The sequence below is a fragment of the Streptopelia decaocto genome (genome assembly GCF_964273445.1).
Source record: "Streptopelia decaocto genome assembly, chromosome: 4".
NCBI classification, from domain to species: domain Eukaryota; kingdom Metazoa; phylum Chordata; class Aves; order Columbiformes; family Columbidae; genus Streptopelia; species Streptopelia decaocto.
The window spans coordinates 71,519,439-71,533,665 of NC_138658.1; the positions used below are offsets into that span (position 1 = coordinate 71,519,439).

At 44.2% G+C, this 14,227-nt stretch overlaps 1 protein-coding gene across 1 annotated transcript in view; it reads right to left on the bottom strand.

Annotated features, from left to right (window-relative positions):
- FGFRL1 (fibroblast growth factor receptor like 1) overlaps nucleotides 1-14,227 on the bottom strand; it is a 181,407-nt gene that overhangs the window by 13,355 nt on the left and 153,825 nt on the right. The window contains exon 4 of the mRNA XM_082052086.1: nucleotides 3,978-4,058. Within this exon, the coding sequence (XP_081908212.1) occupies nucleotides 3,978-4,058 (81 nt within the window). The remainder of the gene's footprint in view (nucleotides 1-3,977; nucleotides 4,059-14,227) is intronic.

Consider the following 14,227-nt stretch of genomic DNA (forward strand, 5'->3'; position numbering starts at 1 on the left):
AACCATCTGCCTCCACAGCCTTCCCTTGCTCCCTTTGGCTGTCATTTTGGGTCCCAGCCATTTCATGTTATTTCAAACTCTTGCTCAGAAATGCTTTACTCTCCACACAGAGTCTTTCATGTGTAATCTAATGAACCGGAGCAACTCTGGCACTGAAGGTCCTTGCGGTGACAGCTGAGCAGCAAGTGTGACATACTAACCCACTCCACAGGTCATGGTGCCTAAATTGCTGGGTATTCCCTTGGGGGTCTGCTGCAAGAGAAGGCCCCCTCCCAGAAAGAAAGAAGCAATCACCCTCCCAAAAAGACAATTAACCCTGTCATAGCTGCACGTTGTGAGCAATGACATTTTGAAGTTTATGTCTGAGCTGAGGGAGACATGCTGATAAGGGCTGTCATTGTGGAAATCGAGTAAATGTCTGCAAGGTGCAAGGAGAGGTTAAGAACCAGCTGTGAAATGGGTCTAAACAGTGCATAGAATCATATAATGTCCTGAGTTGTAAGCGATCTACAAGGATCATTGAGTTCAACTCCTGTCCCTGCACAGGACAATCCCAAAATTCACACCATGTGTCAGAGGATGTGGTCCAGTAGCTTCTTGAACACTGTCAGGCTTGGGGCTGTGACACCTCCCTGGGGAGCCTGTTCCATTGTCCAGCACCTTCTGGGTGAAGAACCTCTTCCTCATGTCCAACCTGAACCTCCCCTGGCACATCTTCCTGCCATTCCCTCAGGTTCTATCGTTGGTCATCAGAGACAAGAGATCATCACCTGCTCTATCTCCCCCCTAGTGAGGAAGCTGTAGAATACAATGAGGTCTCTTCTCCGGGCTGAACCGACCTATGATTATCCTCTAATATGGCAGTAATTCACTCTGAGACCAGGAACTGCAGATCCAGGTAGGGGTAGATCCTTTCTGGATGGGATTCCTGGGCTGGGACTTACATCAAAGAGCAGGTTGGAGACAAGACAGTCACATCACCCATGCAAACTGAAAAGTCAAGTGAGTGACTCTAAGCTCTCGCCTTCCCTTACCTCCCTCCTGCTTCCTCAGCAATATTTCAGAAAGACTTGGTGATGTCCCTGCTCATAAGGGCATTGAAAGACAGAAACTCTCTTTCCTCCCAAGAAAGCAGGCCTGTAACATTTCTGGTTTTCCTCCCACTGCGACTCCTATGAATCTCTCTGGAGTTTTGCATTCACTCCTCGTACATTGTTGTCCAGATACGTACCAAACTACAGGTAAAGCTAAACTTCTTTGGCTCTTTCTGTCTTTCTTTCTTCTTCCTTTTAAAGAAGGTTAAATGATTATGCAGTCTCAAAAGCTACTCCAGGCTGTGTGCAATATGCTGAAACCAGATCCCATTTACACAGTCCTGAATGTTTCCTTGACAAAAGCCTGAATTGGGCAAGTTTAGAAAAGCCAGTTAACAAAAAAGGGGAAAAAGACAGAGACACACACATAAGAGAGAAAAAGGACCCAGCAAGCACAAAGGAGAAAGAAGGAGAAGCAGCAGCGTGAGAGAGAGGCAGAAAAATTCTCTTTTGAGTGGGTGCTAGTAAATGTCTGTCCCCAAATCTGTACCATTTACAGAAGTTTTGCTTGTTGGAGTGCCAGCGAGGGCCATTACAAAGTGCCTCTGTGTTATTTATACTTCACATGCTTGTTCTCCTCCACATCACTTGGCGTTTGCTTCATAAACATGAACTGCACATTTGTACAGTATAAATTATGCCACACACAAGAGGAAGGGAAAACACAAGTGGACGAGACAAAGAGAGAGTGTTGTGTAGGGGTTCCTTGATGAAATGCTGTTTACCATGAAGATTTATTCAAGCTAATGAAAATGAAATTAAACACAAGGCTGTCAGCACAAAGACCTGGGAAGGACTTCACAGTCTCCTCTCGCTGCGGGACACCTCGAGGTGCATGGATTAGCTACAGAAGCTCCTGTCGGATGTTGTTCATACAAAGCAAGGTGGTTAGCTAAAACATGTAGTCCAACGTAATCCACCACAATTAACTCCACACAGTGACAGTACCACTACAAGCTTTCACAAAACTTATACAAAAAGTATCATGATACAACTAAGTAATGAAATACTTTCAAGTCTTTTGGATAAGAGCTCAGCCAGTTGTGGGAAGATGTTCATGGGGGTATTTTATCATTTCCCCATCAGCTCCCTGCTCTTGATGGGGACAGGACTTCTCCCCAGTGATACCATTCCATGATATTAGCTGGGAAGCGAAGTGGAGCTTTTTTTATACCATGCTTCTCCTCTCTCACTTCTCTAGGGCCCAGGACTCTGCAAACACAAACTATTCCTTCACGCATTATCCTCCAGAGACCTACCTGCAGACACACACTGACCCTCCCTGCACAATAACCCACAGCAGCAGTTTGCTGGTGACCACTGCTGGATGGAAAAGGCTTGTGTGTGTGTGATCTGCCCCAGCCACTTCCCTGACTGGGGAGGGGAGACAGGAGGGATGGAAGGGGAAAAGCAGAGGTGCAGGAACGCTCTGCAGTACAAAGAACAACTGGACCAGGGCAGCATAGAGCAAGACACAATCTGATATGAGATTCTCAATGCTTAATACTTTAGTAGCACTTACATCTTTTTTCATAATACTATTTTTTCTTATTGATCCATCATGGACCAGCTCTACCAGGAGAACATCCAGCATGGCATTTAGTTTTTGCTTCTATCTCCACCATGGTACTGAAGAATGGAGAGATGGCAGCTTTTCTTGCCAGGTGCTGAATCCCTCCTGGACTCCTGGCCTCTAGTTTACCTAAGCCACCCTTTTTCTAGCTCTAAAATGTTGTCATCCTTCTCCAGAAACAGTGAGGCTTAGCTTCCTCTCCCAGAGCAAGCTCAGTCTCAGACAAACCTGTAATTCAAAGCTGTTACGGCACTGCCTCTTCCAGGTGTGGACTGGACTACACCACAGCACGCCACGTCCCTTCTTTGCCAGCTCCTGAGGAAATCTGGCCTCATCTCAAGTGAAACGGTGAAAGCTTGACAGGTTCCACCCCTACCACCGCTATGAGGTTACGCCCTGGCCACGAATGTGGTACAAAGTCACCTCTGTATTATGAAATTAAAAGGAGTGATGTACTGCAAGAGCGAAATGGAAATGCTGTGCTTCTTCCCTTGAGGTCATAAACTCACATCACACTCCTGTAAGTAGTGGCCAAAAGCTGTTTGGCATCAGCCTGACAACATATTGTCCTTCAAGGAGTGCTTGGACCAAACTTTGGACCTGCAAGTCTTGAGGTGATTCAGAACCTGCTCCAAGTGAGATTTTAGTAGTTCCCCAAAGCTCTGCAACAGCATCAAAATCCTACGCTTGAACAGTCCAGGGCTTAGAGAAGTTCATGCAGGTGCCTAAAAGAGATGGTAATTTTAAAAAATACTCAGCTTTGGCTTAATGTTAGTTCTCCTGAAGTGAAGTCAGACCTCACATTTGCCCTCCATGGGAGCAGTGTTATGTTGGCACTGAAGGCTTTTGGAAAAATTGCTGTAAAAGTCAATATGCCTTTTATAGACAGTCTATGAAAGCTGTAATAGCTGCACATGCAAAAGAAAGTCAGTGCCCAGAAAAACAAATGCAAGGGAGAACCATGCTGGCTGTGCCCAGAAAAACAAATGCAAGGGAGAACCATGCTGGGGTATATGGCAGGAGGCCCTAGAATGGACCATAGGCTGCATTTCACAGAAGGACACTTGGGTGGGATCCATTCACACCGACACGTTCAGCTGATGCTCTATTATTTGACCATCTGTAGGGAGAACTCACTCCAGTCGCTTTGCCTTTCCCTTTCCCTTTCCTTTTCCCTTTCCCTTTCCCTTTCCTTTTCCCTTTCCCTTTCCCTTTCCCTTCCCTTTTTTCTTTCTCAACTACAAATTGTACCACATGAACAGCACTAAACCAAGAACCGAGGAAAATAAAAACCGTAATCTGCTCCTTACCCCATTGCTTCCCAGAATGATCTTCATATTCACCATTGGAGCCTTCAGGTGCCTGGCTATCCTTTCTTGAGCTGGCATCATCTGCAAAGAAAAGAGAAGATGTTAAGAAGGTCTCCTGCAGCGCAGCAGCATGATAACAAGTTTGCATTTCCTCCTGGAGGCGCCAAGCAGCTGAAACACACTCAACATACATTTGGCATCCACATCCCAGCACTTACAACTTGGCCAGTTTTATGCACAATTTAGTTCGCTGCTTTATGGGCTTTTCAGCAGGCTACCAAAGCAATGGGGGATTAATCAATGTTTCCATTAATAGCTGACAAAAGCCTCTTTGTTTATGTTTACAGGTTGGTGTTCCCTAGGAGGAGCTGATCTGTTGTACCTTTTATGCAAATGATGGTATAAATCAAAATTAAAGCTAATTAAACCTAGGAGGTGGGGGAAGACTTATGTGATCAGTCACACAGAGCACACGCAGTGGAATTAGGGCCACTAATTTTCCTTTCAGTTTCCATATAAAATCAGGAGAACAAGCAGGTCTGGGGTCAAATGAGCCCTCAAGGGATACTGAATGCAAAGCTATGGCTGGAGAAAGCAATATCAAATTGAAAAGGTGTAATCCCCAAGACGGGGGAAAAAACCAAAACCCACACAAAAGCATAAGGTTTCACCCCAGAAGGTGAAAGCCCCGCCCCTCCAGCAGATCCCACCGCAAATTCCCACTGTGATATGGCCACCTCCAAGGTCTCCACAAGGGCATCACGCAGTTCCCTGAGCCTCCTTCTGCAACCCAGGTGGTGCCAGTGGCCTCACACCTCTGCAGTGCCTGGATGTGAAGCTTTTTGCTCCTCCACTGCACAAGCTCTCAGCTCAGAGCACCCTCTTATAGCAATGCACCGCACCAGGATGGAGGTCCACCTGAGGGACTTTGGGCACTTACGGGTGAAGGCACAGCAAAGTGTGGCTCTTCCAAGGCCACTTCCCTGCCCTACAGTCTGAGCAGCTCCATACAGCAGCTGGATTTGAGGTGAAGATCTTGATCAAGAGCTACTCAGCTTGTAGCTAAAGTGTACTGAAGGGCTGAAGAAGTTTGATTTTCAGTAATAAGTCAAGTGAAGGCTGGGAAGAACGTTCACCTCAATTGGGAACTGCTCCACAACGGTGTAAAAAAAAAGTAAACAAATCAAGAGAAGTGGAAACACCTGACACAACGAATGAATCCCTTCAAATGCACAGTTCCTAAAACCCGTAAGTAAAATATCTCATGAGCAAAAGAGAGGAAATTTCTTGCTGTAATCTCTGTGGCAGAGAGGAAAAACTTATCTGAGCTTATACATGAGCACATCCCCACCCACGCCCCAGAAATGTACAAATAGTTGAACTGCTCTTTACACAGAATCACAGAATCGACTGGGTTGGAAAAGACCTCAGAGATCATCAAGTCCAACCCTTGGTCCAACTTCAGTCCATTGACTAGATCATGGCACTGAGTGCCATGTCCAATCTCAGTTTAAAAACCTGCAGGGATGGTGAGTTTACAGTTGTTTCAGAAGCCGGGTTGTGCTTAAACAGCGTTTATTGTGTAAACTTGTGTGAAGTCTCTGTGTGAGAAGAATGTGTGTTTAACCCCATCCTCACCCCAGTTTCCGCTATTTTGGAAAATCATCCTGTCTCTTCAGCATTTTACGCCGACACATGCTCCGCTCTTGTTTGCCGCTGTCCCTTATGCAGAGCGGCTGCAATGCCATATGGGTTTGTCCCCCCTCACCCCGGCAGATTTTTCCTTCTCCTTGTGGTTACTTCAGCAGTTTCCCCGGCGGTATGTGCAGCTGTCACCTCGAGGCGGAAAGAAAACTTTCAGGGCAGCAGCGTGCTGTGCTCTTACTGCTGTTCCCTCCAGCTGACTGCCCCTTCCCACCTCCTTCTCCCCCTCCATCCATCGCTGGAAACCCGAAGGCTTTCCCTGGGGTCCAGCCAGCTCCCAGCCCAAGCCACAGGGAAGCAGTATGGAACATCAACCCGTGCATGGTGCAAACGTACTGCCAGGTCTGCGCCGAGGCTGGCCCGCAGCCTGTGTTGCAAAGCAGACAAGTAACCCACGTGCTGCATTTTACAAATATATTTTTACAGCCGTGGCAAACTGAACGCAGGGATTACAAATATACCCATTATATATGATGGCTTGCATATGGTTGATTGTCTCCTTTCAGTCAAAATACTGAATTGATTCCCTTCTGGCATTTGTACAGTTTTTCACATAAGTATCAGTAGTGCTACGAATGAAATCTTGGACGGTTTCTGAGAAAGAACTTACTAAATCCCTTAGCACGATTAGAAAAATGTATTAAGTAACAGAGAAGAAAGAAAAACTGCAGCCAGAGGTATAGGATTCCTTCCATTGTTAACTGCTGAATATCTTAAAAGTGGTTAAGACATTTAAGTGGTGATGTTCTGTCAATTTTATCTTAATCCTACTCAGCTTGATGTACAAAGAGCAGCATATCATCCCCTTGCCTCCTGCCTCATGTTACAGTATGTCAGCCCATGTGCGCTCCTCCCGCCTACACACAAGGACTGACTGGGGTTCTCAACACCTTTTGACTCGCTGCCAAGCTTTTGATGTAAGTAAAATTGCTCAGAATCTGTTTGATCCTTTGAAGATGCTTCGTTGGTTGTTATCCCGTCAAATCACAAACCTGCGGAGTAACCCGCCAAACACAGAAAAAAATCATTTTGTGGCGAAGAGATCAGGATAACTAATGCCACCATGCTGAGCCTATGAAATAGATAATTTGGTGGGGGAGCAAGGCTGAAATAAATAACTGCACGCATTTATGAATGTTGGTTTAGATCCACTGGAACCAATTTTGTCTTTGTTAGGAATGTGGTGATGTTAACAACAACACATAGCAAAAGTCTCGGGGAGTAGGGGAAATGCCATAAACATGGAAACTCATGTAGAACAAAACTACTCCTTCCCATCCCCATGCTGGGTGAGGAATGTTACAGCAATATGCAGCGAATTCTGCTCCTACCTTTGGCATGACTGTATTTGAACAAACTCATGCTTGAGAACTATATGAAAAAACCTTCATTCATGAAATCCAGGAATTGGATGAAATTCAGCAAAGCTCATTTTGAGGAGATTCTCTGAAGTCCAGGAAACTCTGGTCAAGCTTAAAAGTGTGAGTGAGGCAGCAGAATAGCCAGTGAGATAATGATAAAGTGTTAACCTGAGATGTGAGTGACCCAGGGTCAAGTTCCTCTTCTGCTGCATTCAGAGAGGGATTTGAACCTCTCCTTTTGCACCTTGGGTGAGCGTCTTAAGCTCTGAACTGTGGGCTCAGAGAGCCAAAAATGAGTTTATTATTACATAAAGTGAAACTGCATTGTGGGAGACAGATATCTTAGGAACATCCCTAGGATGGAAGACCCCTGTCTGTACTTCAGATATCACCAAGATTTGACTTCCATCTGCCCCATCCAAAGTTAGTACTGTGGCTGCATGGAAATAACCTGTTTCTCTCTGTTTTGAAGAACTTCCTTTATTTTTAAATTTTTTGTATCAAGTTGTTTCCTAGGGTAGGGAAACACTTTTGCAGTTTGTTCTAGTCCCTGTGCTAGCAAGGATGGATATCTTTCTGTATCACAGACACACTTTGGTCAGCCTGTTCCTTCCTAGGGAGGGATCTATGACAGTGAAAGCAAAGCCAAATTTCCCAAAAGTTCAGAGGCATCTGTTTCAGTCCAAACCTGGGGTCTGAAGCCTGGTTAATACTGCCAGAACTGAAGACCTGCTGTTTGCATTTCACCCCAAGCTTTACAAATGCAACTGGCCTGGCAATATTCTTATTAGAGAGTTGACCTGAAAAAATAAGCCACACTCAGGTATGTATGACAAGTATACATAAAGATGAGTTAGTAGCAGAAATCACATGAGTCTTAGCCATATTCAAAAATGACCTAATAAGCCGATTGCTTACTCGTACTCTTGTCACCTCCCACAGAGGCAGGCAGGTCAGGGTGATAAATACATACAAAAAAATCAGCCTGCAGCCAAAGGGCAGCAGGGACCAGCTCTGCAGCGTTGCCAGCTCTGCTGCCAGCAGATTACCGCAAGAGGCAGTGCTAAGGAGGATGAGCTGCTGAAGTTTCCTACAAGCTCCCTTTTCTGTGACCTATATTGGAAGGTCATCCTGTACTGGACTTCTTGGACAGTATCACAGGCTTAGGAGAGCAGCCAGTTGGAAGATGAAGTGGAAAACCTGCCTTGAAAAATAAGCACTGACTAATTTTATGTCACGAGTATCTGAGGCTAAGAAAATACATACACGATTTAGGTGTCCTCACTGTACAATTTGGTTCCGTGGTGTTACAAAGCATGCTGGCTGGTTGAGAAACCTGAAGTGGAAGGCTCAGATATCATGTCAGGTGATAGACTTGGATACACGAGACAAACTCGTGTAGCCCTTTCCCCTCCAAATACCGTACCTGGCCATACAAGACGGGGCCAGCATGGATCCAGAGGCATTGGCTTGTTGTTGGGGAATGTCGTCCCAGTGGTGTGATCTCCGGCTGCTCTCCAGCCATTGCCTCTCTCTTGCTTCAGGACCTTGTTCCAAGCTGGCTTCTAGGTCTGAGATCCCACAGGACTGAGATGTTGGCACTGGGGAAATGTGTGGTGGGGCTGAAAGGGGCAATCACAGCCTTGTTTTTACATAAGGCTTGACATGTCTGAGTGTATGAGGCCCTGATTGTAAGTGCTGACATCAAGGGCCAAATTGTCCTTTCTCTACATGTATTGCCTTCCATGGGTCTTTTCGGTCTATTCCCTGTCCCAAAGAAGGCAGGATTTCTGCAGAAAAGGGATTTCTGTATGTAACTTCATCCGTTGACAAAGCACTTTGGGGACAAAGAGTGCCAGATAAGCTGGGTATAGTTACTGTTTATCACCACAGCAGAATTGTTCTATTCCCTCTTAAAATTTATAACAAATAGAAAATTCTGCATAACGGTCCAGCTCAGAGAGAAATTGATGAGAAATATTCACAGATTGTTACCAAGCCAGGATCAAATTTTATTTACCCACAGACTCTCCATGAAGGCTTTGGGTTTTAGTCGAATGGGTATAACTTGTTTTCAGGCCAATACTACATCCTAAGCGTCCATCCCCAAGTCAAAACAACAGCCCAATTTCTGAAGCAAAAATCTAGCCGTAATATTTCTCTATGATTCACAAAGTTGATTTAATTTGTTATAATGCAAGGCCCGTCCCTGCTCTGACTTGATAGGACCAGCTTTGGAGTCTTTGATGTCAGGGGCCTTGAAAGCCCCATTTCACAGATGAGCCAGCTTTGCATAAATAAACAAAGTGACCTCTGAACTGGAGCCTGAGACCTGAGCACACTTCAAAGAGCTGGGGGAGGCGATGGGGGGGGCGATGGGGAATGAAGCGATCAGCATGCATCATTAAGGCAGCCCCCGCTCAACGCCGCCGAACAAGGGGTGTAAATAAAAGGAGGGAGGCAAGCAGAGAGGGGGTGAAATGAGGGGGAAAGTGATGTAATCCAGTCAGGCTTGAACAATTATAATGAGGCCTTCTCCCATGGATGAATGAAAGAGATCTCTCTGAACTCCAGCTTTAAGCGGCGACTCTTGGTTTACCCAGATGCATCATATTTGTACATCATATTTGCTCCCCAACGTCCTTCGCTGCTGCAGGTGTCTAGTGAGAGACAAAATACCAGTTGCTTGTGGGAGATGGGTCTTCTGTCTTTCTAAAGAGTTAAATCAGAATTTGTTCTGCTGAGCCCAACCAGTAAAACCGAGGGGTGGGAACGCACCATAAACTCAGATCAGGAAGCAATTTGACTTATTTTTCACTAGTATTGATGATGCAACAGGCAGAAAATAAATACACATGAAAGTAAGTACATTCTGAAAAAAAAAGTAGAGCTTTGCAGTTTATCTCAGATAAATTCAGGATTTGCTGTAATAGCTGCTGGAATTTAAGGGGAAACACAAGGGAAAGACCATTTTGTACTTTGTTTTAGGGAGTCTTCTGCTATCCCAACTGGTTCATGTGATGCCCAGATGAATGGTCCATGCCGTACACATGCAGGTAGTAACAACTCTATCACTGGGTTTGTGGGGATTAAGGCACTTACTTTCCCCAGATCTTCTTAATGTGGATTAACACTCCAGGTTTCACTAGACTTTCAGCTGGTATTAACCCCCAATGGCCAGGGAAACACATCCCAAACTACTGGCTAGCACATGATTTCCATGTGAAAGCCACCACTGCCAGCTGTCAGGATTTTATTACTCATCTTGTGTTACTTGGGATGTTTCTGGAAAGCGTTGATCCTGGCAAGTGACTACTTGACAATCTAATTTTTTCTGTGATTGAATAATGACTTTTAACATCTGTGATTGTAAAGAAGAACTCTGCACAAATATATGTTAAAAGCTTGGAGGAAAAGCAACAAAACACTGATTTTTGAGATCTTGTGATTTTTCAGCTCGTTTGGTGGTTTTGCTAGGTCTGAATTCTGGCTTAAGGACCCTCAGTACTGGTGATCCATAGATGAATCCCAAGGCTGATTTGAAATAATGAAGATTAAGATGCAAAGTCCTCATCTTGACTAATTCTGAATTTCCCCACATCATTAAGGTCTAATTTAGCACACCACTTCTCTGAACCCTCCTTTCCACCAGAGGCAGACAGAACAAAACTCCAGTGAACACATCCCACTAATCTGGTGTAAATCTTAGATACTATTTTGAATGTTTTTCATAGTTCCTCCATCCACTCTTCACCTCACCCTCACCATTCCTTAACCTGCCTACTATATTAACAGTGTCACCTACTGTATTATAAGTACCAACACTATGAGAAGACAGGAAATGTGTTTAGAATTTGGAAGAGCACAGTGAAAGCAAAGGAATGAGGAATATTTTAAGGGACAAAAAAGGATCTCATGAAGGAAACCCCTCTCCTTGGGCCCAGCCAAACAAAACCCCTCAAGAGGAAAAAGAAGAAACCCACTCAGAGAGCACATAGCCAAGGAGCACTCTACTTTTCTCAGAAAACAAAACAAAATAAAACCAACACAAACTAAAAGGTTACTGGCAGAGAATTTGCCTCTAACAGGCACTGAAGTATTTACTGCCTACTGCCTTTGGCTCCAGTTGGGCCAGAAATAACCAGAGGTATCAATACTGGAATTTCCTGAAAATAAAAAAAATTGTCTGCATTAGTGGCTTTTTTTTTGCTATTTTCAGCTTTGGTGATTTCATGAAAGTTTTAATGCAAAAATTTTCATGTATTTCACTTCAGCCCCAGCACCGAGAATCTCTCTGTAAGCAGGGGGCTTTGCAAAAGAAACATTTGCAGCCCAGATGCCCCCCAAAACACTGGAAAGGCTCTGCAGTCTACAGAGCAAAGCCCTGGCTGGGGTGTGAAGAAAAAAGACTTCTGTCCCTAGGTAATATCAGTAACTCACATTTTTAAGTTATGATGATGTACAGGCCCATCCTATTACCTGTAGGTGACAAAGCTCTTAATTGGTGGTTATTGCTGCATCCCACATCTCAACACACAGGTGAACACATATCAGAAGTGACTACTTAATGACCAAAGAAGACTCAACTCACTTTCACAGAACGAAAAAAGGAGGGACTATGGGGTAGCATGGATGTATCAGAGCCAGTGTATTTTACGAGCCAATTCCAATCTAGCTCCAACAGCACAGGCAAACCAGTCCTACCTCTCTGGAGAGTTTTAGCAGCCCACAGAGAAAATAGCACTGCTGTGCATAAGCTCCTACTGGCACCTGAGCTCTCTTACCACCAATTCCTTCTTAATACTGCAACTTATGATAGGAGTCCAACATAGACACATCCCTTCTCTGTACTCTTGCAGACCACTAAAGACTACTGTGATTTATTGTCTGGGCTCCATTAAAAAGCTTTGGTATGCAAAGGGATCACATATTTCCTTAGAGAATCTTTGGAAGATCTAAAATTATAATAGTCTGACTATGGCTGAACCAGAGATTTTACAAATCCCTTTGCCAAAGTTGGCTCATCTAGTTCCCAAAGAGAGTTTTAGTGATTCCTTCACTGTTACTGTTAATATGGTATGATCAATAAGAGTCAAAAAAGCACAACAGAAAAGGATGTTTGTGAAAAAGGAGAACTCGAAGACTAAAAAATTCTCTCTTGGCTATGTATATACAGAAGAACTTAGAAGCTCTCCTGGGGTCATGCATGGAGCTCTTCTGAGTCCATGCAGGATGAGACCTGGGCATACCATGTTCGTCTCTCTCCTCTCCTTCTTTATCCCCATGACTCTGTATCTGGTTGAGATCTACTTTATAACTCTTTTTCCTCCTTCTTCCCCAACTCCTTTCCATAAAGGTGTGGAGGGAGAAGTCTTCCCGAAGTTTTGGTTCTTCTCTTGCCCCTTGTGGTCTATCGCTACCCACAGAGCTCACAGGGTCATCTGAGACACGTTCTCAGCCATGGCACATCCGCACATAGGGATGCTCCACCTCCTGCTGTAACCACACAAAGAACCACAAGGAGAAACGGCTGGAGTTTTCACTGAACCACTGCAATTCCCTGGCCTGCCATTATAACAATTACATTACAAGGGCAATCACAGGTCTTCCGCCATGCCGACTCCTCCCGACACAAGGACCTCCCGCCCTGCCCTCAGGTCTCCATTCCACTGGGGGTAAGAAAACAATTCTTCCTTCTTTGTTGTTGAGGTTACTTTTTTAATGACAGTGCCTCAGCACACACAGACAGCAGCCCCGGGAGCTCTGCACCACAGGCACCAGTTTGTGGTTTTATTCTGGATCTACTACTGGAGGGGATGAAAGGGAGAAGAAATCAGAGAACGAGAGGAGTGGTTACACTTCTGCCTTGTCACCAGCACTTTCTGAGCATGAAATAGTAGCACCAAAAAAAACAGCAATTAGCTGTTCTAAACTTTGAACAAACTTATAATATCTCCCAGTATTTTTTAATTGATTCTTGGACCATGATATGATAACATTAAGGATTTCTTAGAAATAGCCTCCCAGTGTATTAGACATTGTTCACACACAGCAGAAAAGACAGTCCTTGTTAAAAGAGCTCACTGCCCGTGTATTGCAGGCACGGACTGGATGTCACATGTATTGAGGTTCCTCAAGAAACACATTTTTTAGCATCCACCTGTTCTGGCCTGATGGGGGAATGATGAAGGTCTTGTGCTTTTGTAGAGTTGAAAGGCAAAGCTTCATTTATAACACTAATCAGTCTACCTGAATTTATAACAATTGTATTGAATTTATTATTTATAATAATAAATCATTAGTTACTTATAGTAAGCTTATAAACATTGAAAAGAACTATGTGATTTTAATGGTTATCTGACAAACAAAGACGTTGAAATAGTACTTATTTTAGAAACCTAACTCCAGTGCCCAAGTTAGGAGTGAGAATGAGAAGAAGGTCAGGTTGACATCTACCTCTCTTCTCTGGACTGTAAAAGAGATGACGGAGGGAGCCTCAGCCACGTACAGTGTGTGCCAAAAGCGAGGTGGTATGAACACTCCACCCAGGAACATAGGCCAAAATTCCATCTTCAACAATTCTAAATTGCTTAGGGTTGGGGGAGGGAAGCATGCCACTGGAAGGACTAACGCAAGGTTAATGATAAGAAGAAGATTACAGCAGAGCCGAAGATAAACTGATAAGACCTGGCTCTCAGCCTTCTATTTTAACCACTGTGCAGCTGCTGTTCCCCATAAAGTTATACCTCTATCACATCCCTCCCTAGTAGCACTGATCAATATTTATTATTTCCTGCACTGAGATGTGTAGGAACATCACTGATACATGTTCTATCACCCTGAACTTTCACATGGTCAACATAGCCAGCGCAAAGAAATTTCCAGACAGGTTGGAAGGAAAGAGAGGTCATATATGTCAGTGCCTAAGTACAAGAATTATTTTTGGATGGTATTTATAATCGAACAAAAATAATCAATCCCTTCCAAACACTGAGTTAATTCCTTAGTGTGGAATTACCCAATCCATCATGATGAACTGGGAACTGCTATGCTGGACTTTACAGACAGGAATGTGGATCCAGCTGTTTCTTCAACACCAGTATGAAAATTATTGAAACATTCTTTATGGGCTTACATATTTCATAGTCTTCTGGTAGAAAATAAAAATACCTCCTATGGAAGAAA